Source organism: Pithys albifrons, chromosome 9, assembly GCF_047495875.1.
Source record: "Pithys albifrons albifrons isolate INPA30051 chromosome 9, PitAlb_v1, whole genome shotgun sequence".
In the NCBI taxonomy this organism is placed as follows: domain Eukaryota; kingdom Metazoa; phylum Chordata; class Aves; order Passeriformes; family Thamnophilidae; genus Pithys; species Pithys albifrons.
Genome location: NC_092466.1, coordinates 15,370,504 through 15,397,611, shown reverse-complemented (window position 1 = coordinate 15,397,611; position 27,108 = coordinate 15,370,504). Strand labels below are relative to the sequence as shown.

Below are 27,108 nucleotides of genomic sequence, written 5' to 3'. Positions count from 1 at the left end.
CTTGAATTATGTCCACTGTGGTGTGCCCCTGAGAGGGGCAGATGTGCCCCAGGGGGCTGTGCCCATGCAACATCCACATGGACCAGCAGCACCTCCAAGCAGACTGCAGTGCCTTTCGGGTTCCCCAGTTCGGAGCTGGGATTTGTCACACACCCAGGTGCAGGGATGGGAAAACCCTTCTGGGGACAGCAGTGTAAGAGGAACGTTGGTGTCTAAGCTGAAATGATTAGCTGCAAGATAATTAAGTGTGGAGGTTTAAAATGCCAAGGGACCGCTCCAGCTGAAATCTAGCCAATTAAAAAAAATCAGATTAGTTCCTGGTCCCCTCTGCACTCTGATCAACCGTGTCACTTGTTTCTAAGTTGTCAGTCTTTCCATGGTTGCTACCTAAACACTGCAAGTGGGCAGGGACACAGGGACCCTGGCTGCAGGCAAGGCAGGTGCTGCCACCCACAGAGGGGAAAAAACGGAATAAAACTGCTCTTCTACTGCCTGTGTTCTTTAATTTCTCCTTGATGAAAGCAAAAATAAAAAATTCTCAAGCCGAGATGTGCATTGGGAGTTATGGTGTAACTCATGCTACGTGGTGCGGGCTGTGCAGGCTGGGGGTCCGTCAGCCACAGTTTAAGTTTCCTTGCAATGGTGCGTTGTTCCTGTCCCGCTGCCGAGCGGGGGCTCGGGGTGCTCGTGGCCGCTCGCCCTGCCCCGCGGGCCTACAGCTCCCAGCACGCCGCGCGCGGCACGGGGGGCCGTTTCCCCCGTCGTGCGCGCGGATCGGCCGTTGCACGTTCGAACCGGCCAATAGCGGCGGGGCAGTGCTGGCCGCAGCCAATGGCGCCGCGTGCCGCCGGAGGGGCGGGGCCCAGGGGGTGGCGCAGCGGGCCAATGGGCAGGCGGAGCGGCAGGTATGAGATGGCGGCGGGAGCACCGGCGCCCGGCGGCGGCGGCAGGTAGGACCGGGGCACCGAAACCTCTTCGCCGCCTCCCGGGGTGGCAGCGCGTTCTCCTCGGCCCCCGCCTCCGTGTTACGGGTTGGGTGCCCCGCACTAGCCGGTGGGTAGGCGCCGGCCGGTGCGCCTCGGCCCGCCCATGGCGGCGCTGCCCGTGCCAGCCTTGCTGTCGGCGTCCCCGCTGCCGCGCCGCCCGCCGCGGCCCCGGCTCCTGAACGGAGCTGTCGCTGCCCAGCGTCCCGGCAGCTCCGGAGCTCGTCCGACCCGCCGGGCAGCCGCGCGATGCTGCGGTAGGACCGTGTGTCCCCGCAGTGCCCGTGTCCCCGCGGGCCGGGCAGCGCTCCCCGCGGTGCTGCATTGCGGTGAAGGGCTGCCCGCTCCGCCGCAAGCGGGGACATCCCGCTCCAGCCTCCCGGCTCGGCCCGGCCCTGTGCCCTGGGAAGGGCGGCCGGGCGCCGTGCCCGCCGTGCGGCCCTGCCCGGCCCCGCTGCCGCGGGGCTGCGGCCGCTCGGCCCGGCCCTCCCCTCCTGCAGCCGCAGCGCCGGCGCCGAGCGCTCCGCAGTTGCAGGGTTTGGTAGGGTGATGGCACTATACAGACTTGCCTCGCCCTCCTTCTCCTTTGCTTTGTCCTCTTTACGAGCGTTATTCTGCCTTTCTAAATACACAAACGATGTCAGCCTCACATAATTCACCTTCAGTGTGTACGTTTGGATGCACAACCATTCTATGACTGCTGGCAATAAAATAGGGGGGTCTGGGTGAGCACCTCGCTGGAACAGTGTTGTTGGATGGCTGATAAAAGGCTGCATAATCTCTTTTTTTCTCTTTTCCTCTGAATGTGGGGTGTGGAGCTGCAAACCCAGTACCATTTGAATGATAATTCTTGTGGATAAATAAATACAGCTGAGGGCTGATGCCTCATACCCTCGCTGATTCATGGTGGTGCTGTCCTGTTCTCTGCTGGGTGGGACCCATCCTGATAGCACTGCTGTAGTGCCCGGGTTGCTCTGGAAAGAGGGATGAAGAGATGGTGCTCACTGCAGCATGTTTGAGCAGAGAGTGCCTAAAATGCTGGACCTGGTAAAGGGAGGAGTATACTCTGCACAGCTGATACTTAAAATGCCCTTTTGGATAAGACATTTTAAGCGTGGTCTGATCAAACTGAATTGAATGACTGAATTTATTTTTTGTATGCTGGCAGTTGTCCTTGGGATATACTTCTGCTCTCTAATCCACCACCAATCAAGTGATTATGTTAAAGCAGAGCCTGAAGTACAAGTTTTATTCCAGCACTGCCTGTCACAGGTAGTGCTGGCAAATCGATCTCTTGCTTCACTGGTCTGTGATCACAGAGACCACAAAGTTTGCTTTTTTTGTGCTTTTGCCCCCATGTACTCTCTTCTGGAGGGAAGCACAAGTTAGGTAGTAAAGCTTGCATGCTCTGTGTGTGGTCTTTAGTGTGCTAACTTAAAAACTGGAAATAAAAACTGGTTGTCTTAAACTCCTTACCTGATGTTACTGAGCACGGCAAAAGGTGGTTTGTGCGGCTCTCTCTTCTGTTCGTTGTCTCTCTAACCTCTGCCTGGCTTGTCGTAACTGAGAATGAGGATTGCACTGTGCCCCAGCGCTCCATTTCCAAAGAGAAGCATGTCTGTTTAATGAATGTATTTAATGTCCGATTCAAGCAGTGCCTAAATGCTTTGCCAGGCACTGGTGTAGGCCATGTGATATGGCAGGGGTGGGATGAGTGGAAGGGAAGAAGCCATTGGTCTGGTAAGAACTGGAAAAAACCATGAGGCATCTTGTTAAAATGACTTGATCAAGTGTCACTGCACAACTGGACATCAAGAGCTCACATCAAAAACAGGTTATGAAAGGAGACACAATTGCCATCTGTGTTTTACTGCAAATAGGAAAATGTTCACTGTAAACATGACTTAATGACAAAAAGTCAAAGTGACTTGCTGAGGGTCATGCAGAAAAAATGGTTGATTTCAGAGTTAAAGCCAAGTCTGAACACATGGATACTTTTCTCTGAAGATAGCTTGGGAGCAGGGGACAATCTTATTCAAACATTCCCTTTTTCACAGCCCTCATAAGACTCTTTGAGACTTAGACTTGTGTTTGACCCTCTACTCAGTCCAAGTCCCATCAGGTGTACATCTGATACAAACTCAAGGCTGTATTGCATTTGCAGTACTTTTGTATGTTTGCGTGTAACACCCTGTCCTGTTCTCATCCAGGGCCTGGGATGGGCTCGGACAACAGGATCCTTGTTCTGCTACAGTTCAGTTTATTGTCTGTTTGCATGAAGGGGGAGCATTGCTTCCCACGTAGCCCAGAGCAGCTCTGGGTCTCCTTGTCAGCCGAGTCGTTGCCTTGTTGCTGTGTGCACATTTACATGCCTATGAAAATGTCACGAGCTTCCTCAACCCTCCTTTAAAGGTGCCTGGGCACTCAGTTCAGTCTGAAACTGAAGCACTGAGTGTGGACACTGCTGGGAAATCAAATTCCTTGTCCTAAAGGTCAACAGTTCTCAGTGTGTGTTGGTTTAATAAATGGCACGAACAGATGGGAAGGAAACTGGGCAGCATGGAAGTGTTGGCTGGTATCAAATGGTTGCACTGAAGTCAAGTGTCTCTTGGAAATACTGTCCCTCTGTACACTGTGTTGGGCTCCTGGTCACAACTGAGGCCTTGTATTTAACACTTGTTTTGGACCTATCTCTTTCTGTAGGATCTCATTTTCACTTGTTCTTTAGATGAAGACAGGAACAGGGAGCTGAAGCCCTTTTCTTGCCCTGTGCTGTCCTGGGTGCAGTCACAGACCGGCTGTGCTGATGTGCAGGCTGTCAGTAAATCTGCACTGTGATCCTGTGGACTGACACCATATATTCCTATATTCACAAGTCACAGGGGTCTTAGAGCCAGCATGGGCAGAGAAATGGGAGGAAACGTGGCTGTGTGGAGGAACAAATTTGGCTGATACTTTGTTTCAGAGCTTCACAGGTCTGTTGTGTTCTGGCCTCTCCTCCAGGTCATGCACTGCACTTACCATGGTGTTTGATTAAAAGCACTGGACCCTTTTCTTCAAGGTGCAAAACCCTCATTCCCCAGCTCCTGACCTTTCTCCCCTCTATGCTAGGTATTTGCAATTAAGCTATCTAGAGTTTCCTCATAAATTTTATTTTCAGAAACTCTAGGTAATAGGGAATGTGATAAGCTGCTTAAATAATTGCCTGCCAGCTGGCTTACAAGAACTTTTAATGTGTTTGCTTTTGGCCTATAAAGCTCTAATAATTTGGAGTCTGGCCAAAACATCCTTTTTTCTCAAGTGGTAATGTGGCAGCTCTGATTTTCAGAGGCAGGAATTTCTCAGGAGAAATGGCATTAGTTTTCTTTTTTGTTTTTCTGGAGCTCATACTCAAGGTTGAAACATAGCTTTATGGTTTGGGACTTCCATATGGGCATTCCTATAGCTCTGCTTGCAAGCTGTCATATAACAGGAGACAAGCATGATAAGGCTATCCGTGCCTTGGAGAGCAGGAAGCCTTTTAGGGAACATCCTCACAAGCTCTCAGGGGTTCCTAGAGCTCTCCTCATGCACATGCCACTCTGCATCCTCTTGAGTGGCCCCTGGAGCAGTGTACAAATATATCACGATTCCCTGGGCTCAGCAGGGAAACCGTGTGGATTCAGACAGAGACGAACTGTCAGGCAGGACGGGAAGAGAAGCTCTGTCTGATCAGTGTGGGAGAGTTGCATAAAGCGACAGCAGCATAGGTTACTGTTGCATGAATTCTGGTGTCTGTTTACTATATTCCAGTCTTTGACATCCTAGCCTGCCGGAATCCCCTTCAAAAGCCCTGGGCCCCCACACTGCTCAGTTTGGTGAGTTAATTGGGCTGCTTTGTGCATCTCTGTCTCTCTGGTACTGCAAGCTGTGCTGCTCTGTGGCAGGCCCAGCCTGTTTATCTGTGTGCCTCAGCAGCCCTGACCAGATGTCACCAGCTTATTTAAATGCTGGCATGCATCCAGGTGTTCCTCATCGCAATTCCAGCTTGTGAGAGTTTACACATCTGGAACAAGGGATGTGGCCTCTGACATACTCAGTGGTGTCTGCAGAGGATTGCTGATGAGAAGAGATTTGATGTGCTGTCATCCTTTCCAAACACCAGCATGATACAAAACACAGATGCAAGCCTGCAGCTTGCTCACTGCACCTCCAGAGCCTTGTAGAATTACAGAAGTGTAGTGCACAAAATGAAGAGCTGTGGTTCCTTAGTACCTTTGTCCTCTGTATTTGCCAGGCTGTAACCACAAAATGTCACCCAACAGTACTGTGGGGCGCTGGCTGTGGGTCCTGACCCAGGTCTTGGTATCCTCTTGGTCCAGAAAAAACAACTGCAGTCAAACATTTTTGAGTGTTGCAGCACACTGTCCTCAAACTGTGATGCTTTGCTCAAGCACTGACTGTTGATGGAATGGGATTTCCAAATGTGTCCTGAGCACCAATTGGTGCTACCAATTTTGAGTATTGTGCTGTGGGAGAGCTGGAGGAAAACACCCATCCTGCCTTGCTGGTTTTCTCTGAGTTCTCAGAGTGGTTGCTAGAATAGCTTGTTAATTTTTCTCTGTTGTTTTTGTGTGATTGCTCAGTTTTTTATGTCAGAAGTAAACCTGATTGTTGTGGGCTGCTCTTTGTAGATGGTAATTCTGCTCTGACCTGGACACTGGCTTGGAGCTGCTGGACTGAGAAGCACCTACATGGTGTATCTTTGCTTGTCTCTGAACTGCATTTTATCCAGCCTCTGAAGGATGTCCCTAGGGCTGTTATCTTCAAGTGCAAAGGTGATTTCAGAGTGCTAGAGGCCAAGGAGGTAAAGGCAGGACTGGGTCATGCCTCCTATGACTCCTAGTACGCTCAAAATGAGAAAGTAAAGTTAAAGACATTTTAAAATGAGGAGAGTAAGGGAATGCTATCATTGTTGGTAGCTGCAAAGTACTACCACCACACTCTGGGGATACAACAGACACGTGTGGACTTTGCTAAGTCCACCCAGCTAAGGACCAAATGGCCAAAGTAGGATGAAACTTCCTACCGGGGATATGAATGAAGTTGAAGGTCAGTCAGTTGGCAAGAGTCCATGAACAGATACTTAGTAAAAAATTTAGATTACACAAGAAAGGTGTTAGTGTTGATGGGAAGAGGAATTATCTTTGCAGTTTGTTAGACTCATAATCAGAGATCATGGTGGGTAATCCTGTAGCACATGGGGAGAAAAGGCCCAAAATTCCTGTCCTAGACATGCGGCACAGCATTCAGGGCAAATACCACATGACCTCACAGGGTACTTCAGATCTGTGGTATGTTATTCACAAAGCAAATGGCTTAAATTGGTAAAATAAAGCAAAAAAGATGCATTGTCATGGTTATAACTGTATGACTGGGCAGGGGAAAATATATCAGTATAGCTTCTATACAGACTCACCTTAGGCCCTGCTGATCTCCCAGAGAATGCAGTATTGCCTCCCTGGCATGTTCTGGGTGGTGGGAAATGTCTGTTGGGCTTCCTCAGGCTGCAGCCCTCCTTGCCTGTGGCAAGGGTCTTGATGTGGCCACACAGTGCCCTGTGGTGCTGCCAGGCTTCTGCAGCTATTTGGCACTTCTGGCTTTGTTGTCTCTGCCTCACCAGCAGCTCCCAGGCAGCGCCTCGAGCTCAGCCCTTGCCTACTCAGCCTGTGTCCCAGCTGGCCCTGCCTGATAGCTTTCAAACCGGCTTCTTTGTGCTCAGTCCCATGTCACCCCTCACGCAGAAGCTGGATTTCTTCTAAATGTCTGTAGTGTGACCTGATTATTTTTCCTGTCCTTCCTTGCCCTCCTTTTTAATAGTGTCTACAGAAAAGCTGGCAGAGTTCAGTTGTATCAGCCATGCTGACTGTTAGTGCTGCCTCTTCTCTTGGGATTCCTCCTCTTTTCTGTCCCTCCAGCATTCATTTCAGATTTAGCTATCAGCCCTCTAAAGACAGGGTATTGCCTTTGTTCTGTTTGTTCAGCACCGAGCACAGTGGAGTCCCCAGCTGTGACCGAGGTTCCCAATGCCACAGTGATAAAAGTGACTAGATCAGTAACAAGAAGAGGCAGCTGCTGCCATCTAAAAAAAAATCAGTTTTGGTGCTTCAGTGAAATCAGGATTGGATCTAAGGCTCCTCTTCTATTGCTGCTCCCAGTAGGGGTTTATATTAAAACAGAGACACAAACTTTAGACTGCATTGACAGTCATGAGAACCAGAGCAGCATTCCTATTTAACACTGTTCGACTGTGTTGTTCTGATGTTAAGGTAGACATATGAGCTTCCAGATCTTTAATGTAAAATAACTGGATTTCTGGTGAGAGCTGTGTTTCTGCATTTTTTACAAGGTCTTGGGTAGGAGGCTGAGCCATTGCAGAGCGTGGGAGCATCCAGAGCTGTGATGGTGGCACTGGAAAGGAAACTTTGTGAGGAACACCATAGTGAATATGTGATTCCTCTCTAAGGTGCCTCTCCCTTCTTCTCCTTCTAAGCACTAGAAGACATCTGATGTTGTGGTGATTGATGGCTGATTGAAGTACTGCTTGATTGACTTTAAAGTATTCCAGTGGCTATTATTAAAAATATCACAAAGAATTCACTCAGGTTGAACTTGAGAAATTTCATGCTGAAATGTAAATTTCTTGATGTTTCACAGTTATCAAGCTGTCTCACTACTGCAGGGTTTTCTGATACTGGGTTTTTGATGCATTTTCAGTTTTTACCAAAGCATGGTCCTCCCACTTCTTCCAACCCTGTTATCTCCCCAGATAGGTCCATCTTCTCCAGGTTCAGATCACAGATGTGTAGCTGACATTGCTGCAGTCTGCTCTGAGTCCTTTACTGAGACAGAATTTGAATTCACAGATGATAGCAGTGACTTGGATAACCAATTTACCTGATGTTCAAAAGATAGTCAGGAGTTACGTTAGTTCCAGGTTGTCCAGCACACACTGCCATCACATAATAGCAGCTTTCTTCCCCAGCTCCTTGCTGTTTAAATTGTATATTATTATCTGGTTCCCACAGCCAAAAGGCTGAATCACTCTGTGAAAGCTATTTAAATGTGAAGAAAGCAAAGCAAAAATTAAAAAGGCGGCATTATCTCATATGGCTTTCTTGTGTCAGGGCTAGAGACAGTAGGCAAGGATCGGCACCCACTGTGCTGTGCACTGTGTGCTCATCACAAAAGGACTCTGCCCCTGAAGACTTTATGAGTATAACCCTAGGCAAAAATTGTTGTGTGTTTTTCTTGACATTTTTCAGAGGCAAGTCAGTAATCCTATGAACAGTTAGGGTGCCAAATCTGAGGCCTGAATGTGATCTTTGTTACACAATCTTACAAGAATGTCAGTCCGCAGTACAGTCCTCAAAGCAACTTTAACTGTGAAGTCATTTCTAATGTCTCTGCAGTCCATTCCCATTGGGCTACTTTTATTTTTCTTTTATTTTTTTTAATCTAGGAAATAATTTGTCTTCTAGTCCTTTTGTACTTGAAACGATTCCATATAATTCCAGAATGGTCCTTTCATCTCTTTGCAAAGTCTGGGATGGCTCCTATCTGGCTCTGGAAATACTGTCTTCAGACATCCTCATTAATTGATTCCTTACTCTGGCACAACATAGGAAACTATGCTACTCCCTCCCTGGGGAAATCCGAGCCTGTGAGCATCTGTCCCGTCCCCCTTTGTGCTTAGCCAGGCAAAGAATTGTTCATGTTTTGTGTTCTTCAGCACTGCCTGCTTATCACACTCCTCTCAGTATTTGGTAGCAATCTGGCTCTTTTTTATAATCTGAATATTTTGTTGTTATTATTATCTGCCTAATTTTCAAAAGCTCCTTAATTCTTTCACTTCTGTATAGCAAAACTTGTCTACTGTGGTGTGTCTGAAGCATAGATGCCTTACTGATGACATGCCAAGGGTGCAAAATGGCACCAGAAATGGATTTTGCCCACTGAATTAGACACATCAGGCTCCTCTGAAATCTTCAGCTTCCAGTTCATCCACTTTCCCAGCTAGACAAACACAGCTGATGCCTTGCCCCAAAGATACCACTTCCTTTTCTTTTTCGTTGGCTTACTTGTGTTCTCCTTATGCTCTATTTCATGTTGCTTGAACCTCTTCCTTCACATGGGTGGACTTAGAACAAACCTGTGACAGCCACTAAACAGCTCAGTCTCACCTATCTCAATGCAAACTCGCTGCCACATGAGTTAATCTGCCTGCTTGCAGAGCTCTTGCACCACAGGTTTGATCACCAGGTTTTGGCAGTTAAAGTCTCATTTTTGTTCTAGTTTCCAAGGCATTTCCCTGGCCTGAATCTAGTTACCTTAGGGATTAATTGATCCATCATGATTTTGACCTCCTGCACCATCCACTCCCCATGAAATGATGAGGCTGTCATGCCTGAAGCAAAACGCTGTGTGTGACAGACAGCTTTCTTTGTGACTTGGCTGGGATCACAGGCTTCAGCTCTGAAAGATACTAGAATGGCAAGAATCTCAGCACAATATAGGGCCCATTTTTTTAATCTGCTGTCTTAATCACAACCCTATTACTACAAGGTTTTATTATTCATTGGGATTTGATTTTATTCATGGGATTGGAGAGGAAGTTCTTTATTCCTTTATTTTTTGTCTTGCCTTGTTGTAAAGCAATCAGATCACAGCATATAGAAAATATAACTCTGTAAATGCAAGCAAACCAAAAACAAAAGCAAGAAACCCCCTGAATACGTGTTTGTCTCCACTTTCTGCTGTTATATAAACTGTGAGTGTAGGTAGAGTACATCCGTCTCCCTTTCTTAACATGAAAACAGCAGATGGGGCACATGGCTCTTTATGAAGGTTATGGAGTGTGCAGCAGTGAGGATTGGCAGGGTTATTGTGTGTAAAGCCAGTGGGAGCTTTATCTTTACTCAGAAATAGGGGTTTGCTTCACATTTCCATTTTGGTTAGCAATAATGATACAAAGGCAAATTTTCTGTGCGAAGAAGAGCTGCTAATAAAGTGACCTTTCAAAATTAAGTAGCTCATTGAAGTGCTATGCCACAATAAAAGTATACAAGGCTGGTCCCAGCTGCAGTAGGCAGGGAAACTGGATGGGAATCCAGAGAAATGTGGAATGGGAATCCTGAAGTGGATGAAACGGCACATGGTGGCACAGTAATGGTAGCAAGGAGCAATGGCCAGGTGCTGTTTCCAGCTCTGGAGGGGCCAATTTATGTGCTTTGTCTTTGAAAGGATCTAAAAATGTGTGAAAGGCAGGATCAGAGAGTGTTTGGAGCAAGGTTCGTGGGCCTGGGGTTGTGCAGTGAAGGGACTTGGTTATTGTCCTGTCAGTGCCGTAGCATCAGTTGTGCTTGGACGCTGTTGGGAATGTGTTTGCATGGCTTTACTCATGGTAAACACAGGGTAGATTTGGAGCTACTTTGTGGGTTCTTCTTGGATACAGGTGGAAAGCACTTAATACCATGCTGGTCCTAATTCAAAACCTTGGTTTCTATGTAGGAATTATTTGCCATTAAACTCCAGCTACGCAGCCTTTGGCAAGAGACATGAATCAATTTGTCCAGCTTTTCTGTTCTGTTTTGTCTCTGTGTGAAGGCTGATGCCCAGTATGTGCCAAGGGGGCCTTTCAGACCCAATAATGCGCCCTTGTGTCTCGTAGCATGCGTGGAATTTGCATAGGCTGTGCTGGGACAGGCAGGTTTCTTTTGTTGCTGGAAACAAGGAGCAAGTTCTTTTCCCTGTCTCTGCTTCCTAATGCCTCTTCAAAAGCTCTCAGCACTCATGTAAGAAATTTACTTTTTTCTATTTATTTTTGCATTGAATGTTGTTAAACTTTGTGCAACTTGTAACCTGGGCTGTAGAGAAAAGTCATGTCAATCAGTTCTAGTTGACAAAATTGTTTAATTTTCTTTCTCTGAATCTAGATATCTAATGGTCAGAGGGAAGAGATAATCTCTGATGCTTGATGTAACTGCTGCAAAGTATTTGCATATCTCCTCTGTGGGGAAACAAAACTGCTAGTGAGTGAATAACAGTGCACGGATCATTGCGGGCAGGGTCACTGGGCCTATACACTGGCTATTAACCCTTCTCAGGATCTGTATTGCCACAGAATGAGTTGTCATGGGTTTCAGGCAAAGGGCTTGCTCCACATTATGGGCAGAGCTGGCACTTGTTTGTGCATTGTAGCCCCTTGCAATGAAATGTGAATATGATCAGATCAATCAGCAGTTGCTTTTTGTCAGCTGATCCTGAGTTGTTGCATTTTGGTCTTGATTTATTGCAGATAACTTACTGCTGAAAAACGGGCTGGGAAGCACTGAGAAAAATATGGCCCCCCTTTGGAGTCAGCAACATGCTTGCTAGGCCACTCTGAACCATGCAGCTGGGAGCCTTTGAGAGCTTCCTTAAATTTTAGAGGACCTGGCAGATTGCCTTGCAGTCTGCCTTGCAGACCTTCTTCCTTTCCATCCTCTTGAAGACATCTTTGCCATCCATGGAGAGCAGTAGCAAGGGGAGGGGGCTTTGTATGGATTCTCACAATGCAAGTGCTGCTGAAAGCCTGGTTTCCTCTTGTTTCAGCAAGTACTTTTCTCCTTATGGAGCCTGAGTCCCAGCTTTTATTCTCTTATTCTGACCACGCGTCCTTGTAAAATCCTACAGATAGTCTTGCAGGTCAAAGATGTGCAGCAGTAGCTCAGATAACTTTGGGTTCACAGATGCTGTGTAGAGGTGGGCTGGAGTTCAGGGGACTTGCTGGTAGGAGCTTTGATGCCCTTCCCATCGTGAGGTACTGTCATTTTACATCAGGACAGGAGGTTGCTGAGATCTCTGAACCAGCAGCTGAATGTTCTGTTCTGATGTAACAGTGGGTTGCAAATGCTGTCGCTGGCAGGTGTGTTGGGCAGTGATCATGGATACCCAGTGTGGTCCAAACACCGATGTGGCCTCCAACTTTCAGCAGACAGGAGAGTAAGGTCACGGTGCTCTGATCTTCTATGGAAAAGCTTGTTTTGAAGGGAAAGCCTTTGGTGGGCATGGGGGTGTTTGGCAGAGCACAGACTTCCCCCCAGGTGCCACCACCACACCTAAGGGACTGATGTGATGATCCCCAGTGCATGAGCACAGTGTCTGTATTACCTCTGCACTTGTGGCAGCTTCTGTTGGAAAATGATGTCCATTGAGAGCTCATAGCTGAGGACAGATGTAGAATTAGTGCAAAGGAAAGTATTATATGAGATCCCAAGAGTCATTAAAGGATCGGGAATGTCACACAGTGAAACCACAGTGTGTGTGCAAGCTGGTGGGTAGGCAGCCTTCACACAGAGCCCTGGAAGAACTGGCACACCCATTCCCAAGGCCAGGCTAGTGCTTTATAGCTGAGTATGACATCAGGGCGGTAGCTCGTGTCTGGAGAACAATGACACTAATCTTCACCTTTAAGTAAAAGAGTGGTGAGAGAAGCAAGCTGGCAACTCTAACCTGTGGGTTTGACATCAGAATCAGGAAAGTGTTTGAAACAGTGGTAGGAAGATGGTGATGGAAGACCTAGAGGCAGGTGGAAATTGGGACAGAAATTAAGTGTGAGCATTAAGAGCACTGATTAACATGAGATGTCTGTCTGATAACTCTTTAATTTGATTTTTGTCATGCTAAATGTACCTATCCTCTGAAAGGATATGTACCTGTGATAGATAACCCTTAGCAGAGCAGTGTCTTGGGTGCATTTCTTTTCCCATGCCACATGAAAAGCAATGAAATGGAGAAAGTAGATGTTAGTAGAAAATAGGGAGTTTGGATAAAGCCTGAAGAAAAGGCAAGAACTGGATGAACTGAAAAGGGATGTTCTAGGAGACAGGTTACTGGGGGTTCCTCAAGGACTGACCTTGCCTGGCTCATGACAATGAATTCTCACTCACTGCAGACTTGAAGTGCATGGCTGGCAGAGAGCAGTAACCAAAGAGTTGGCAACATGTCACCTGGGAGCATTTGACCACATCTGCAGCAAGACTGAGGGTTCAGTGTTGTTGCATGTTTGATCTCAAAAACAAAGTCCCAGGACATGAGAACTATCTCTTTGTTGATAGGAGGGTAGGATGATGTAACGGCAGTGGGAACTGATGAGTGTAAACTGGCCATGAAAAAATTTAGATTGCGTTTCAAAATTTTGGGCCACTGGGAGTGAATTCCTGGGAAGGAAAGGAGATAGAACCAAACTTATTAATGACTTAGAGTGTTAAATTAATGTAAAATATTGGCTGTCATAGCTGCCTGAGCTAGTAGGATGTAGATACAGTGAAACTAGTAGTAGAAATGTAGATCTAGTAAAAGTTTTAGTAGGGTGTTGCCATGTGTTGCTTATGTCATCATCACACTGTGGAGTGCTAGTCTTGGACTGTGTTGTACAAACAGTCCAGAAATGTTTTTGCTCCATAGGGAAATGTCACTGTGCCATGCTGAACACTCACCAAAGTCAGACAGTGCTCTTGCTGCAGACTGGTAGCTCCTGTGTCAGCAGATGTCTCCTTCAGGGCAGACCAGCTGGCTATTAAGAACAAACCGATGAGGAGTTACTGTATGGTTTTTATCTCTTTCCCTTTTTTCCAGTGATGCCATCTGCAATTTTGTCATCTGCAATGACTCTTCCTTCCGCAGCCAGCCGATCATCTTCAATCCTGACTTCTTTGTGGAAAAACTGCGCCATGAAAAACCAGAGGTGTTCACAGAGCTGGTTGTCAGCAACATTACCAGGCTTATTGACTTGCCTGGGACAGAGCTGGCCCAGCTAATGGGAGAGGAGGACCCAAAGCTGCCTGGGGCAAACACTACAGCTTCTGGATTTTTTCGTTCTCTTATGTCTCTGAAGCGCAAGGGTGAGTATGGCACGATGTCTGGTGCCCACCTTGTGGGTGATGCTGTCAGCATCTGTTATGCATAGTTTACAATACTTTCAGCCTATTCTTTTGAGCTTGTGTGGAATGCTTAATACTATGGGTTTGTAATCTCTGAGGATGCCACCTCTAGAAAGGAGCAAAACTGGCCACAAAGTTGGTCCTAGAAATGCCCTGTACTTTGAGAGTACCTTTTTCTGAGGATTATTGTTGAGGTGTATGTCAGGTTGGTTTCAGTGGGTCAGCTGCCCACCATGTAGCTCAGAAATCCGTAAGCATCTCCCATCCAAATGCTAGTGCTGCTCAGATTCACATCACAATCCAGTGAGTCAGTGACAAAGTTCTGCAGACCGATGATTAAGTCCAGATTCAACCCTGGGAGGTGACATATTTCTCTTTTTCTCTTAGACAAGCATTCAGTTGGAGTTTTCTTCTGGTAAACTGACTTCTTATCTTCTCTTTCAAGTTCAGCTGTCTTGATTATGAAACACTAGCCCCAGGCCCTTCTCTGAAGTTTGAGATCTGCATTTGAGCACTGTTACATTCAGATCCTCTCCTCTTCAATGGCTGACATTTACCACTCTGTTTTGTTGTAACTAAAAACATGCTCTCTGTGTGTGTGTGCCTTCTCCCATGTTTGCCCACACTCAAGGGAAACCTGGTCCTCTTTATAAGGCCAGTTAAACCTTCTCACTCATCTAGACAGAAGCTGCCTCCATCTGGGCACCTCACATCCCTCCTCAGCTCTGGTTTCCTAGCTTAGACTGGCGGGACGCTGGCACAGAAGCTGTGAAGAGCTGCCTTGAGATGCTGGCAGCACTAGGTTGAACCCTTCTGATTAGTCTTCCCATTCCTTTGAGCAGTTCTGCTACTGTGAGTGCCTCCAAGAAGGGAGTTATTGCTATGTCTGAGTATTGCTTTTTTGTGTGTTCAACCTTTATGTAGTTTCTCTAAGTGTTTCTGATTTTACCAAACCTATTCCTCTGCTATATTTACTAAGGACAAGCTGTGCAGCCCCACTGCTCAGGCAGAATTTTCTGGTGCCCTCCACTTCTGGCTCACCCAGTGGGAACCCTGGTAGATACATCACCCTGGGAAAATAAAATACCGATAATCAAGTCTTTTAGCATCCTTGGGAGAGAATCACTTAATATGGCCATGACTTACTTTGCTGCTCCACAATAACAGGTGTTCATGCTGACACTAAACTGCAGTTAGACCGAGCTCATACCTGTTATTGCTCCTGCTTCTTTTCCCAGAGAGTAGCAGGACACCCTAAATTCAAACACTTGCCACTTGACAAACAGAAGTGAGTGAGTAATCAAGTTGAAAATGTTTTCTTAGTGTGTATGGAAACCTCCATGTTCTTGTCAAAACCTTCCAGCAGGGGTTGGTGAGCCTTCTCTGGCTAATTTTTTTTTTACTTATCTCTACTCTGCTGGAGCATTGCTCATATCAGACCTGACGTCTCCCGCTACCTCTTTACCCCAAGAGCTCTGCCGTCCCCCATTCAGATGTCTCCATGGCTGTGTCTCACTACAGCTACAGCAAGCAGATGTTTCCAAGTCTGCTGGCTGCACTCCCAGGCTGCAGTGACAGTGTCTCCCGCCATTGGCAGGCACTGTCTGTGAACTCCTTGGCCAAACTTTGAGAAAAAGAAGTTTGTATCTACAGAGAAAGTAAGTTTTGTGTACGTGTATTTCATCTTGGAGCCATCATTTGTTTTTCTTCATGTTATAGACCAGCTAGAACAAACAGGTTTTATTTCTTCAAAGCCAGAGGTCAAGGACCATAATGCTCAGAGCTGACCAAACTGCAAATACTTACAACTTCTTTGAGCATCAGGAAACTCAATCTCATGCTGCTGCTTAGTTTCAGAAGCAGTTGTAAATTACATCTAAGCCTTTGTAACGCAACATCCACTCTCCAGACATGTCTTTCAAGTTTCTTTGAGAATCAAATTCTCATTCAGATACCAGCTTCTGACTTCAAAACTAAATCGAATTTGTCAGGCTCTGCATGTCTCAAGAAGATGTATTTTCCTCTTCTATTCGTGGCCACTATTGATTCTATCTGTTGAATGTCTAATGAGTTTAGTTTTCTTCAAGGACAAGAATCTTTTGCCAACCATTCTCTCCCTTTGCACTCAAACCTGTCAGATCTTTTGCATGGATCAAGAGCTCACATTTCCCTCCTTTCTCCTGCAAGACTGAAGCATGTGCTTTATCAGAGTGAGGTCAGAAAGTTCTTGATTTTACAGGAGGCTGGAGTTCCTTGTAGCTTACCATGTATTTCAGAAGTCCTGGAAGAAAGGAGAACATTCTTCAGGCGGAATAAATTTAGTTGCACAGGAAGGCTGCTAGAGAAGTGCATAGGGTTAAACAAGTCTCTCCCACATGCTGTGAGCATCTACACTGTGGAGCAGTAAGATCTGTAGTACAACAGACCAAGCTAGTAAAATCACAATGTACCGTGAAGGGGGAAAAAAAAGAGGCAAGAGAAAGCTTGTGGGGGAGATAATTTTTATCGAACCAGCAAAGCACTGCGTGGATTGCTGGGCCATCAGCTGTAACAATAAGGAGGGAAATCTTCAGTGCAAATGGTGCAAATGTCCATTCTGCCCTCAGAAGTGACCCATGGTCCTGTTAGTCTGGTCACAGAGAAGGGAGGAATGTTCTTTTCTTAATTCTGTTGGTTCTTTGAAGCCTGAGTGCAAGCGCAGGTCCCAGTTCTCAGTCCCAGTCAGCATGTTGTAGTATGGTCTATCCAGTATCTTGTCTATAGCTGCAGTCCAGACCTACATGATCTGAGCAAAGAAGAGTGGTGCTCAGAATCCTGATTGCTGCGAGTGAAGGCCATTGGAGTTGCCTCAGCTTTCTGAGGGACAGATCATGCTGGCTGTTTGTGTTTGACAGAAAAATCCACTCACTATCAAGGCTGCATTTATTAGACAACGCTGTCCTGCTTGATAATCACTGTCTTACCTGGGAAGTCCCTCTCTGAACAAGAACAATTTTCTGCATTGGTTCAACAAATGCCCTTCAGTTAAATGAGCCTCTCATCTGATGTTTCCTCCCATGCAGAGATCTCCATTCTTTCCACTCAGTTGCTTCCACGTTTTGGGGCTGTAGCCTGTGTTACTTATTGGAGTTCTGAATCTGGCAGCTCATGTCCAATCTGTAACAACCCTATGACATGGGAGCAGACTCTTAACAGTGAGAGGACCTGTCAGTGCTCCCTATAGAGAAGGGCTTAACTCATTACTCGTTTTTTCTTTTTTTTTTTTTTTTGAGTTCTTCCTTGTTCAGCCTTCATACTTTACTCAGGTTGGAGCAGCTGACACAGACAAGAGATTCACTGGGATGAGGGAATTCCTGGGATTACCCATCCCTGAAAAGGAGGCCAGTGTGAGCCAGTCAGATCATGTCTGATCTCCCCAGTAATGCTTGTTCTCTTCTCTCATAAACTAGTAGCTACACCTCTTCTTTCTGCTTCACTTCATGTCAAGCCACAGTGAGGATGAATCAGGACTTTCTTTCCCATGTGTGAAGTATGCCAATGTGGCAGGCACCTGGGCAGTCCAGGCTCTCACATCTGCTCTTCCCACTTCACCATTTCCATAAAGTCCAGGCTTGCAGATTCTATGCCTGATTTGGTGTTGTTTTATTTTCAAGGGCTAGAGAATGTTTGCTTTAGCTGATAAAAACTGGTGTTATACTGAGGTAAGAAGCAGGATAATGAAAGCCATATAAGTACGGCATGGTGAGATGAAGTGTCTTATTCTAGAGTGCTTGTGATATATCCTTGTGACCTTCACCCTTAGCATTTTGGGGCACTGGGCTTGGCATGCTAAAATTCTGTTCTATGGGAAGCATTAATTTCTATAGTTGTTGGATTTTGAGCTGCCTGAACATGTCTTCTGTTCTGCAGAGAAAGGGGTGGTGTTTGGCTCACCGCTGACAGAAGAAGGCATTGCACAGGTCTCCCAGCTAATCGAGTATCTGCACAAAAGTAAGTGGCTCTGTCTTGCTATCTTCCCATCCCAATGAATATCTGACTGGCCCGCCTCAGGTCTCTGGTGCAGAGTAAAAAGCTGTGAGCTCTCCAGCATCAGGAGTTTGGGACTGCACTGGGTGACTATTCCACAGATTGCCTACCAGATATTTTATTTCCCTCTGTACGGGTACTTTTTCTACTGAAGTGAGCTAGCTTGAAGTCATGTTTTCATATCTCTGAATGGAGTTCACTGAGGTTTGCTGTCAAGCTCTGGAGAGGAGGGAACTGCTTTAGCAAGAAGATGGAAATCAGCCTCTGGTTACTCAGTGCCTTTTTTTCTCCCCTTTGCCAAGCAGATCTGAGAGCAGAAGGCTTGTTTCGAGTGCCAGGCAACAGCATCAGGCAGCAGATCCTAAAGGATGCTCTGAACAGTGGTACAGATATTGACCTGGACTCTGGCGAGTTTCATTCCAATGATGTGGCCACCCTGCTTAAGATGTTCCTGGGTGAATTACCAGAGCCACTGCTGACACACAAGCACTTCCATGCCCACCTCAAAATTGCAGGTGAGTGAGCAACAAGAGGCAGTTATGAGCAGAAGGACTGGAACTAGCCTCCTAGAAAGCACACTAGGCTGAAGAAGTGTATTTAAAGGCAGGGTAAGAAGGAATCTTTCTGTCATCTGAGCCTGATGGTGGAAAGACTGGAGCTGAAAATCCTAAGGAATCAGACCAAGTCTGTCTAGCCCAATCTTCTCTCAGATAACTCAGGAGTAAAGCCCACATTGCTAACCTGGGTCTTCATGTGGTTTATATCTGGGTTCTCCTGAGTGAGTTGTGGTTTCTCTGTACTTAATAACTGTTATGGAACTACCTTATGTGAACTTCCTCCATATTGCCTTCAAGACATCACAGCTCTTAGCAGCTCTGTTCTGTGGGAGGAGTAGCACAGATGAACACATTAAGTGGGGAGTTTGGAAGCTGGGGGCAAGAGAGATGGAGGGCCAAGAACTGTGTAGGGGATCGTAGGAGGTCTGAATATGAAGAGGGCAGGGTAACTGGTTGCAATAGGCTGCTGTTAGGGAAGGTAATGTATGTCCTTCATGTTCTGCCTTGTGATTTGACAGACTTGACACTGTTTGATGAGAAGGGGAATAAGACCAGCACTCCAGACAAAGAGCGCCAAATTGAAGCCCTCCAGCTGCTGTTTTTGATCCTTCCTGCTCCCAACCGCAGTCTGCTCAAACTGCTCCTGGACTTGCTCTACCAGACCGCCAAGAAGCAGGACAAGAACAAGATGTCTGCCCACAATCTTGCGCTCATGTTTGCACCCCACATCCTATGGCCCAGAAATGTGAGCAGTGTCTCAGTGCCTGTGGGTGGGATATTGCAAAGTAGACAGCAGAGACTTGGCAGGCCCCTTGTTAGGGGAAGATCCAAGATGGGAAGGTTAAGTATTGGTACAGAGAGGGTTGGAAACTCCAATGGAGAAGTGAACTTCCTGGCAGGTCTGTCCTAGTGATCAGTCCAGACCTGCCATAGTTCTCATTTGCAACTTAGGCATCATCTCTTTCAGTACAAATGAAAGAATGGCACAGTCATGCTTCTTTTAAGAATGCAGCTCCAGATAAACCTTTGCAGATCTCTCTGCAAGGTTTTCTGCCTACTGGTGGATTTTTTGGCCCCAGAGTTGTCTAATTGCCCTCTCAGAGCAGCTTTGGCTCTGTGAGCTCTGCTTGTTGTTGTGCTGTGAGCCCTGCCTGCCTGCCTGCCTGTCACCTCAGAGCAGGTCTCCTGCTGAGGCACTGTGTGTCCGTGACCCAGAAACAGCAAGGGCAGTAGAGACCCTTCTTCCTCCCCTTCTAATGGCTGTGCCTTTGGCTGTGTCCCCTTGCCAGGTGACAGCAAATGACCTTCAGGAAAATATTACAAAGCTGAACAATGGAGTGACCTTCATGATCAAACATTCTCAGAAACTCTTCAAGGTAAAGTGCACTTTGGGGTCTTGCTCTCCCTGCCCCCATCAGTAGAAGACTGAATGCCCCTTGTCCAGACAGATGGCAGGGAACAAGTCTATGTTCTGGGGGCTCTTTCCTGCAGTAGGAGAAGGAGAATTTCTACAAGAAACTGTTCATTTAGTGACTTGGGAGGTCTTTGCTGGGCAGGCAGCACCAGAGGTGGCATTGCCTGGGCAGATCAGCAGCAGGTGCAGTGTAACACTCCCCTCTGCTGGACACCAGCACCTGCTGTCCAGCTGGAAACCTGCCTTCTGGGGGCAGGTACCCACCAGGCTGCACTAGGGTTCTGACAGGATAAGGAGACAGAAGGAACTTTTCCTGGCTGAGTGCTGCCAAGAGCTGAACACCTAGTACAGTGGGTTATTTTGTTGGGAACTTTGCTCAAAATGGTAGTCAGCCCACTGCTGTTACAGGCACTGTCTAGCTCTGAGCAGCGTGCTGTAGGGCAGTCAGGAGCGTGGACCTTTCTGTCGGTTCCTCTAAGGAAGTCTTTCTATCACAGGCAGTCTCTTGAGTTCTCAGGACCTTCCTGGTCACTGTGGGCATCTGCTCTCTGCAGAAAGTCCTCCCATAGAAAGTTCCCCTTCTGCCCTCTTTGTCAGGCCCCTGTTTGGCCTGCTCAGAAATGGAGGAATTCCTTAGAGCAGGGTTCCACAAGAGCTTTTTTCTACTGTGAGCTCCACTTGTGCTTGTTGCCTGCATGTAAAGGAAACTGAAACTCCAGTGGGGACATGAAATTCCATGGCTTTGTCTTAAGTGGATGAGTCTTGATACAAGTGGCTTGTGTGGTATGGTTGAACAGCAGCTCTTACTGGGGTCACTCTTACCCCAAGGCCAAACATGCTAAATATATATTTGGCCTGTTCTCTGCTCATCGTCACAGGCTCCAGTGTACATCCGGGAGTGTGCCAGGCTGCACTATCTGGGATCCAGAGCCCACACATCAAAGGTAAGGCAAATGCAGTGACATCCATGAAGGGGCAGAGGCTGTGATGCTATGAAGGGATCCTTGTAAGTGGTAGAAGCTGAAAACAAACCAAGTCATGGAAGAGGATCTATCAGAGGGCAGGAACAAGGGAAGCATATGGTGTGGTAGTGCAGGTGGCTGCATTAGGGAAATTGGACAGAGTTGAAGCATCTGTTAATCAAAAGCACAAGGAAAGAATGCTACCAGCACCCGTTTAGCAGCAAACCTGCTCTGTGTGTCCACTACATGCAGCACCTGCTGCTTTGTTGGGGTTGTGCCTTCCAAACAGACATGCCTGCTGCCATGGCCAACTTGCTTGGAAGAAGTGCTGGGATAAAGGCTACTTGCTGCCACTGAGACAATTGTGTCTTGCCAGCAAATACTTCTCTGCCTCATATAGCTGCAGAAGAGGGAAGATGCATTGCACGGAGCTGCACTGACCCTTCTCAAACCTGGAAGGGTTTCTGCAGCTGGCATCTGGGAGGGGAAGGAAGAAGCAATGGGGTCACCTTTGTATTGCTGTCACCTTTTTCTGGCACAGGGCCTGCTGGTGCAGAGCTGCTGCAGAGGGGTAGGGAAAACACAGCCCTGTGCATTCACTGGTGTTGAGGCAGCTCACGAGACTCTTCCTAGCCTGGCTTAGATGGGTGGCTCGTTGGGATTAAAGCATGGCAAGGAACTGCTGTCTCCGCTTTCCCAGGATGACCTGGATTTGCTGACATCTCCTGGCTCCAAGGAGCTGCAGCCCCTCAAATCTCAGAAGCGAAGCCGGCTGGACTCTTGCCATCAGGAGGAGACCCAGCAGCGCACGGAGGAGGCACTAAAGGAGCTCTTCCGCCATGTCCACAATATGCCCGACTCTGCAAAGAAGAAGAAGCTTATCCGGCAGGTAGTGTGGGAAGGAAAGATATCCTTGGGGTGTGTTTGTCAGCACAATCCTGGGCACAGGGTTAAAGGCTGGGCCTTCTGGAGAGCTGCTCCTAATCCTGGGCAAGCTGGGGAAAGTGAGCTTTGGGCGGTGTAAGGGGCAGAGCTGTAAAACGGGAGGAGGATCTGTCCTGCATGTGAGTGACCATGGTGCTTGCTGCATCAGGCTGTGCTTTGAGCTCTCTGTTTTTCAAGTTAAGGACTTGCCAAACAGCAGTTTCCCAGTCCTGATCATGGCCTTGGTGAGCTTCCTCCCTCAGAAACGGAAAAGTCTTGCCCCTCTTGCCTGCAGGGACTGGGCAAACTGGTCTCCTCTTGGTCTCAGACAACTTGCTGCTCCAGACAGACTGGTCGATATGGTCATCACCTGCCATGGCTGCCAGCCTCCAGCTGGTGCCCAGCCCCCTTTCTCCTCCAACATCTGCTGCTTTTAGTTAATCTGATAGCCAGTACAAAGCAGCTTCGCACCCAAACTCCCTGTAATCTTGGATGGGAAATATGGCCTTCCTCTGCTTTCTTATCCCTGCAGCTCTGAGCTGCTCCTCCATCAGAGACAAACTGAGTTTTGGGACAGCAGGCAGAGCAGCACACAGCAGTAAGAGACTGGTGTAACTCTGCTAACATACTGCCTTCATGATTCCTTCTAGTTTAATAAGCATCCTACAGCTCTCACTCCGAGCTCTGATGTACCCACATCCCCAGCACCACGACGCACCCGCTCACGCTCCTTCAGCGGCCTCATTAAGGTAAAAACAGCCTCTGACCAATGCTCTCCACTGTGAGTTTCTGATGTTCTCTGCTTCTGCTCTTCTCTGCGTTGAATGAGACCCTCAAAGGGAGGGACTGTTCAAAGTATTGTTTGTCAAACGACATAGACCTACTGGAGTAGAAAAGGCAGCACAGTGACAATAAGTCTCATTAGTATAGAGTGTAATTATCTTGAAACACATGGCTGTGGGATCTGTGAATCTTTCTGGAGAATTGATTGCTTTCTGAGATGAGGTGAGGACTGACAAGGATCTGGTCATGCAGTCTAGCATGTTAGCACAGGTTTTAGTACACTGTGGGCTGTTCCACAGCAGCATGTGCCTGCTTCTGACAGGCTGGGCTCTTGGCCAGGTCTCAGGTCAGCTCCCAAACCCTTTAAAATCAGGCAGGCTTAGCCTAGTGGTGTATTTCTGGTGGTTCTGCTTTGCAATCTTTGTCCCAGCTTGGCTTCCTTTTTTCTTTCCCAGCATCCAACTGCTTACCAGCAATGCATCCTGCTCCTTCCTTTTCTTTTTCACTTTGCACTCTAAGCACTAGCCAACAGCCCTCTCTTCTTACGACAGCGGAAAGTTTTGGGAACCCCAGTTATCCTGGAGAGGAAGAGCAGGGATACCACACCAGAGCCTGCACGGGTCAGCAAAGAGAATGTCCAACTGGTAAGCTGCTGGTCCACTGAAGCTGCTGGTGGGCAAGTGCATGATGGTAGCTTGAGCACAACTTGGTCACTCATATCAGCAATCCTTGGGGAACTCTTTGCTGTTCTGTGCTCAAGAGAATGTTTCCAAATTTCTTTTGTATGACAAAACAGGGTCCTGGGAAGCTGCTCTGTGCAGAGCAGAGCAAATGGCAAGGGCAGCATCAGGGCATAGGTGACAGCACTGGGTCTCTAGTCTTGTCCCTCTGGCTGTGTTCTGCCCTGGGACATTGGCTTGTGCTTCCTTCCCTTTCTGTCATCCTCTCCTACAAGTTGTACAGAACGTGCTGCTTGTGTGCAGTAAGGCTGTCCCATGGCCTGGACAAACCAAGAGTGTATTTGGGTGATGGATGCTCTTAGGTGGTACAGTCTGCTCCCAAGGAAGGCTGTGGATGCCACTTCATTCACCAGCTCCCTACTTCTGTTGCCTTCTCTTGTCCAGTTACAGAAATGTGGTTCTCCAGCTCACATGTCTCAAGCAAAGCTGAAATCTCTGGAAGGCCGGAAAGAGGTGAGATACTCCCTGCCCCCGCCCAGTCTTTTTCCTATGGGGAACCTGATGTGCTAGGATCTGACACTTGCAGAGGTGACAGCACACACTCAAGGCTCTGTGACAGCTGCAGTGCCCCAGCTCGTAGCAGTCTGCTCTGTGCTGAGCTGCAGGCAGGTGGCATTCCCAAACCCTGAAGGGTTTCACCCAGTAGGTGGGTACGGCCCTTCTACCTGTGAGTTGGCAGGCTGGATCTCGCAGGAAGCAGAGGGAAGCTGCTAACAGCCTGTCAGTGTCACAGTGGGACAAGAGGTTGGTGCAGCCCAAAGCCAACTGCTGTGTTTGTTCCTGCCTGCTCACTGCCTCACTAGTGCTTTGGTAAAAGGTGTGGGAGGCAGACACCGGGGGGGGGGTCCTTGCAGAGAGAGAATGTCAACCTTTTCTTGCATGGCATTCTGTGTCTCAAGCATTCAGTTGCTCTAATTCTCTGCTACAGGAATCCTCTAGACGCATGCGAGCCCTCCTACTTTCCAAGGATTCATCATCCCTCTGAATTGCCTCACACCAATGCATGGGTGGGGATTGCCCAGCATCGCAAGCTGTGAATAAATAATGTGCTGCACTGAGGAAAGTGCTGCAGGCTCATGGCAACCCCCACCAACACGGCAGCACTCTTGAAACTGGACCTTTGCAAAGACTGCAGGGACTTGTTTCTTTCTGTATATAAATTATATTTCATTCTACTATGGGGCAAACCACTATCTAACCAAAACTTGTGCAGCATGTCTGACCTGCTGGCTCTGGGAAGAGCTGGAGTGCTTGCTTACAAGGAGAGCCCTGTTCATTGCAGAGCCTTGTGTGCACTCCCAGCTTTCTCTGCAATGTTGCTAGGCTGTATTTTTTTGCTTTTCTGCTCTGAGTTTTTAGCACATTGACTTGTTTTTGCTTCCTCCCCTCTGCTAGCAGTGAGAACGATGGACTGCAACATCCTGACAGCTAAGCTAGCTTTCAGTCCTCCTCTGGAACCAGGCCCTTCTCTGCTTCTTCTGGGCTCCATTTTGCTCTGCTATTTGTGAAGGGCTGGAGCGCACAAACGATATAGAGCACAAGATGGGCCTGGGAGGAGAGGAGAGGCTCTGGATGGCATAATTTCAAATGGGGCCAGAGGAAAGCAGCATCCCCAATAAACTCATGTTTTAGCTTGAGGTAGAGGCAGCCCTTGCTCACTGCCTTCATATCTCAGTGGCACAGCTCTGAGCAAGGAGTGTCTCTGTGTTCACCCAGGGAGGCTAAGCTGAGGAGAGCCTGAGGCTAGCAAAAGCTGTCTAGGGGAGAACAGCCTACTCTTAGGAAGTTAGGGTGCCTGGAACAGGCAGTGTTGTTGGCTGTGTGTGAAGCATAAAAACAGCATGAGAGATGAGAGAGGGCTCCAGTCATTTGTGATCTGCTACATGTGATGCCAAAGGCTTTGGCTAAAGATACCTGGATGGCTGGTAAGGCAACTGGCTCATTAGTCATTAAACTGGGGAAAAGGGCTGAAGCTGGTTCAGCTCCTTGGTCTGAGCTGCAGAAATGAGATGAAACCATCTAGATATGGAATAAACCCCCATCACAGCTGTCCAGTGGCAGCAGTCTTGTTAAGCTAAAGTACTTCAGTAAGCCAGTCTTGCCAAGAACCTGTCTGCAAGGACTCTCTGATGTAGGATACACACAGGGTCACTACTGTGAAATAAAGATTTAATCAGCTGGGGAACCATCTAAACACTTCTCAGCCCTTCTCAGCAAAGCAAATAATCTCTGAAATCCAATTATATTTGTCTTCTAATCTTTAAGAACTAGCAGCCAGCAGGAGTTAGAGCTTTGTTCTTGACAGCTTTCTGAAACAACCAGTGACAGGAGCTGTGAATACTGGGATATGAGCAGGGAGTTCAGTCTGACTGGCTGGAGCTGTCAGAACAGGGCATCGGAGACCTGTGTGGCTTAGCTGGAATTTGTCACTTTCTTTACTTCTGATTTTTTTAAATTTTTGTTGCTTTTCTTTTTAGATACAAAGCCTTGTGCTGCTCTGTATAAAGGGAGGTTTCTGGTACTTTATTGGGGATGCATGTCCCCAGTCTGACCTCAAGCTGGAGCCTTGAAAATGTAGGGGGTAGAGGAACTATACACATGTGAGTTGCTGGTGTTAGGAGCCTCTGTCACAGCAAAGGAAGAGCTGTGGTTCTTCAGGGACTAGGCTGGCAAGGATGCTGTGAGGAAGGGCAGAGGCTGTTTGCCATGGTAGTAGTATGTGCTTTTTTGAATGTGTCTGTAATGGTTCCCTCCAGGGGCTGAAGCTGTCTACATGCTTTTCTCGAAAGGGCAGTGTGTGTTTTGCTGACTGCACTTCTGCCCTGTTCCTGCAGCCCTCTGGTAGCAGAGACCTGGGGATCTCAGCTTTGCCTCTAAACAGAGATGAGGCAGTTGCAGGTCAAGTGGCAGTACAGGGAGAGCTGGGTCTGGTCCTGCTACCTGTGCTTTTACTTGCATTGGAGGCAGTTGCTGGGTGAAGCATTTGTTCATTCCTCTCTTCCCATAGTCCCTAGCTTACTTGGGCATATCTCTCCTTATGGGTGTCTATTTGGCAATGTAGTCTTGTTCCTAAGACTAAATACCCTTCTCCCATATAGATGAGAGAAATGTAACTCTCTACTGTTCCCCCTTGCTGATGGCCCTAGTTCAGGGGCTCTGTCTGGCTTCTGTCACAGCTGAGATTGGTTTACCTCTAAGAAAAATTACCTATGGGGCATCATCCAGGCATTCTGCAGGTGTCAGATGCCTTACCTGCCAAAGGGATGGGTGCTGTCTCCAGACAGGGCAGTCCCAGGAGGAGTTCAGTGCCCTGGGCTGTAGTCTGTGGTGCTGTGCTCCCTATGCTGAGGATGTTGATGGCTAACAGATTTGGCCTTTAGGACCTTGGCTTTTGCAGTCCCAATGTGTTCACACTGTCTCCCAGGCACAGGAGAATTTTACTTATGCTTGAATGTGTCTCATTTGTCTGCCCTGTGCAATGACTCATAAAGATGCTTCTTCCCAGAGCAGCCGCTAACTGTTCCCGAAGTCTATCATTTCCAAAGTATTTTTAATCTTTGTCCTTATTTATATATGCTATGTAAGTACTGTTGCAGACTGTTGCCTTTCTGTGTGTTCAAGTGAAAACCCCATATTAAATGCTTTTATTTTTAGTGATTTTTCTTGGTGACTTAAGCAGTTTCATTGGGATAACAACAACTTGATAGTGCATGCACCTTCAAAAGAAAGGAAACATCTGCTCAGAAACTCAGAGCTA

The 27,108-nt window shown here is 47.5% G+C and overlaps 1 protein-coding gene across 2 annotated transcripts; it reads left to right on the top strand.

Moving 5' to 3' along the window:
• Positions 1 to 885: 885 nt before the first annotated feature.
• On the top strand, positions 886 to 27,008 carry ARHGAP19 (Rho GTPase activating protein 19). Of its 2 annotated transcripts, none has more exons than XM_071563449.1 (12): positions 886 to 950; positions 13,641 to 13,906; positions 17,855 to 17,935; positions 18,277 to 18,486; positions 19,047 to 19,273; positions 19,818 to 19,904; positions 20,821 to 20,886; positions 21,605 to 21,793; positions 22,479 to 22,577; positions 23,163 to 23,255; positions 23,736 to 23,804; positions 24,280 to 27,008. In XM_071563449.1, exons 1-12 carry the CDS (start codon positions 886 to 888, stop codon positions 24,334 to 24,336), a joined length of 1,509 nt encoding a protein of 502 aa, XP_071419550.1. In that variant the 3' UTR covers positions 24,337 to 27,008. The 2 variants fall into 2 exon arrangements, with proteins under 2 accessions (XP_071419550.1, XP_071419551.1); XM_071563450.1 differs by lacking the exon at positions 886 to 950 and adding an exon at positions 10,763 to 10,816.
• Positions 27,009 to 27,108: the final 100 nt, after the last annotated feature.

What these genes read in the sequence shown, in the direction of transcription:
- ARHGAP19 (XM_071563449.1), top strand. Translation starts at nt 886, where the DNA reads ATGGGCAGGCGGAGCGGCAGGTATGAGATGGCGGCGGGAGCACCGGCG. An exon ending in TATGTCTCTGAAGCGCAAGG is followed by an intron (nt 13,907 to 17,854) that starts GTGAGTATGGCA and finishes TCTGTTCTGCAG; the next exon opens with AGAAAGGGGTGGTGTTTGGC. An exon ending in CTCTGGAAGGCCGGAAAGAG is followed by an intron (nt 23,805 to 24,279) that starts GTGAGATACTCC and finishes TCTCTGCTACAG; the next exon opens with GAATCCTCTAGACGCATGCG.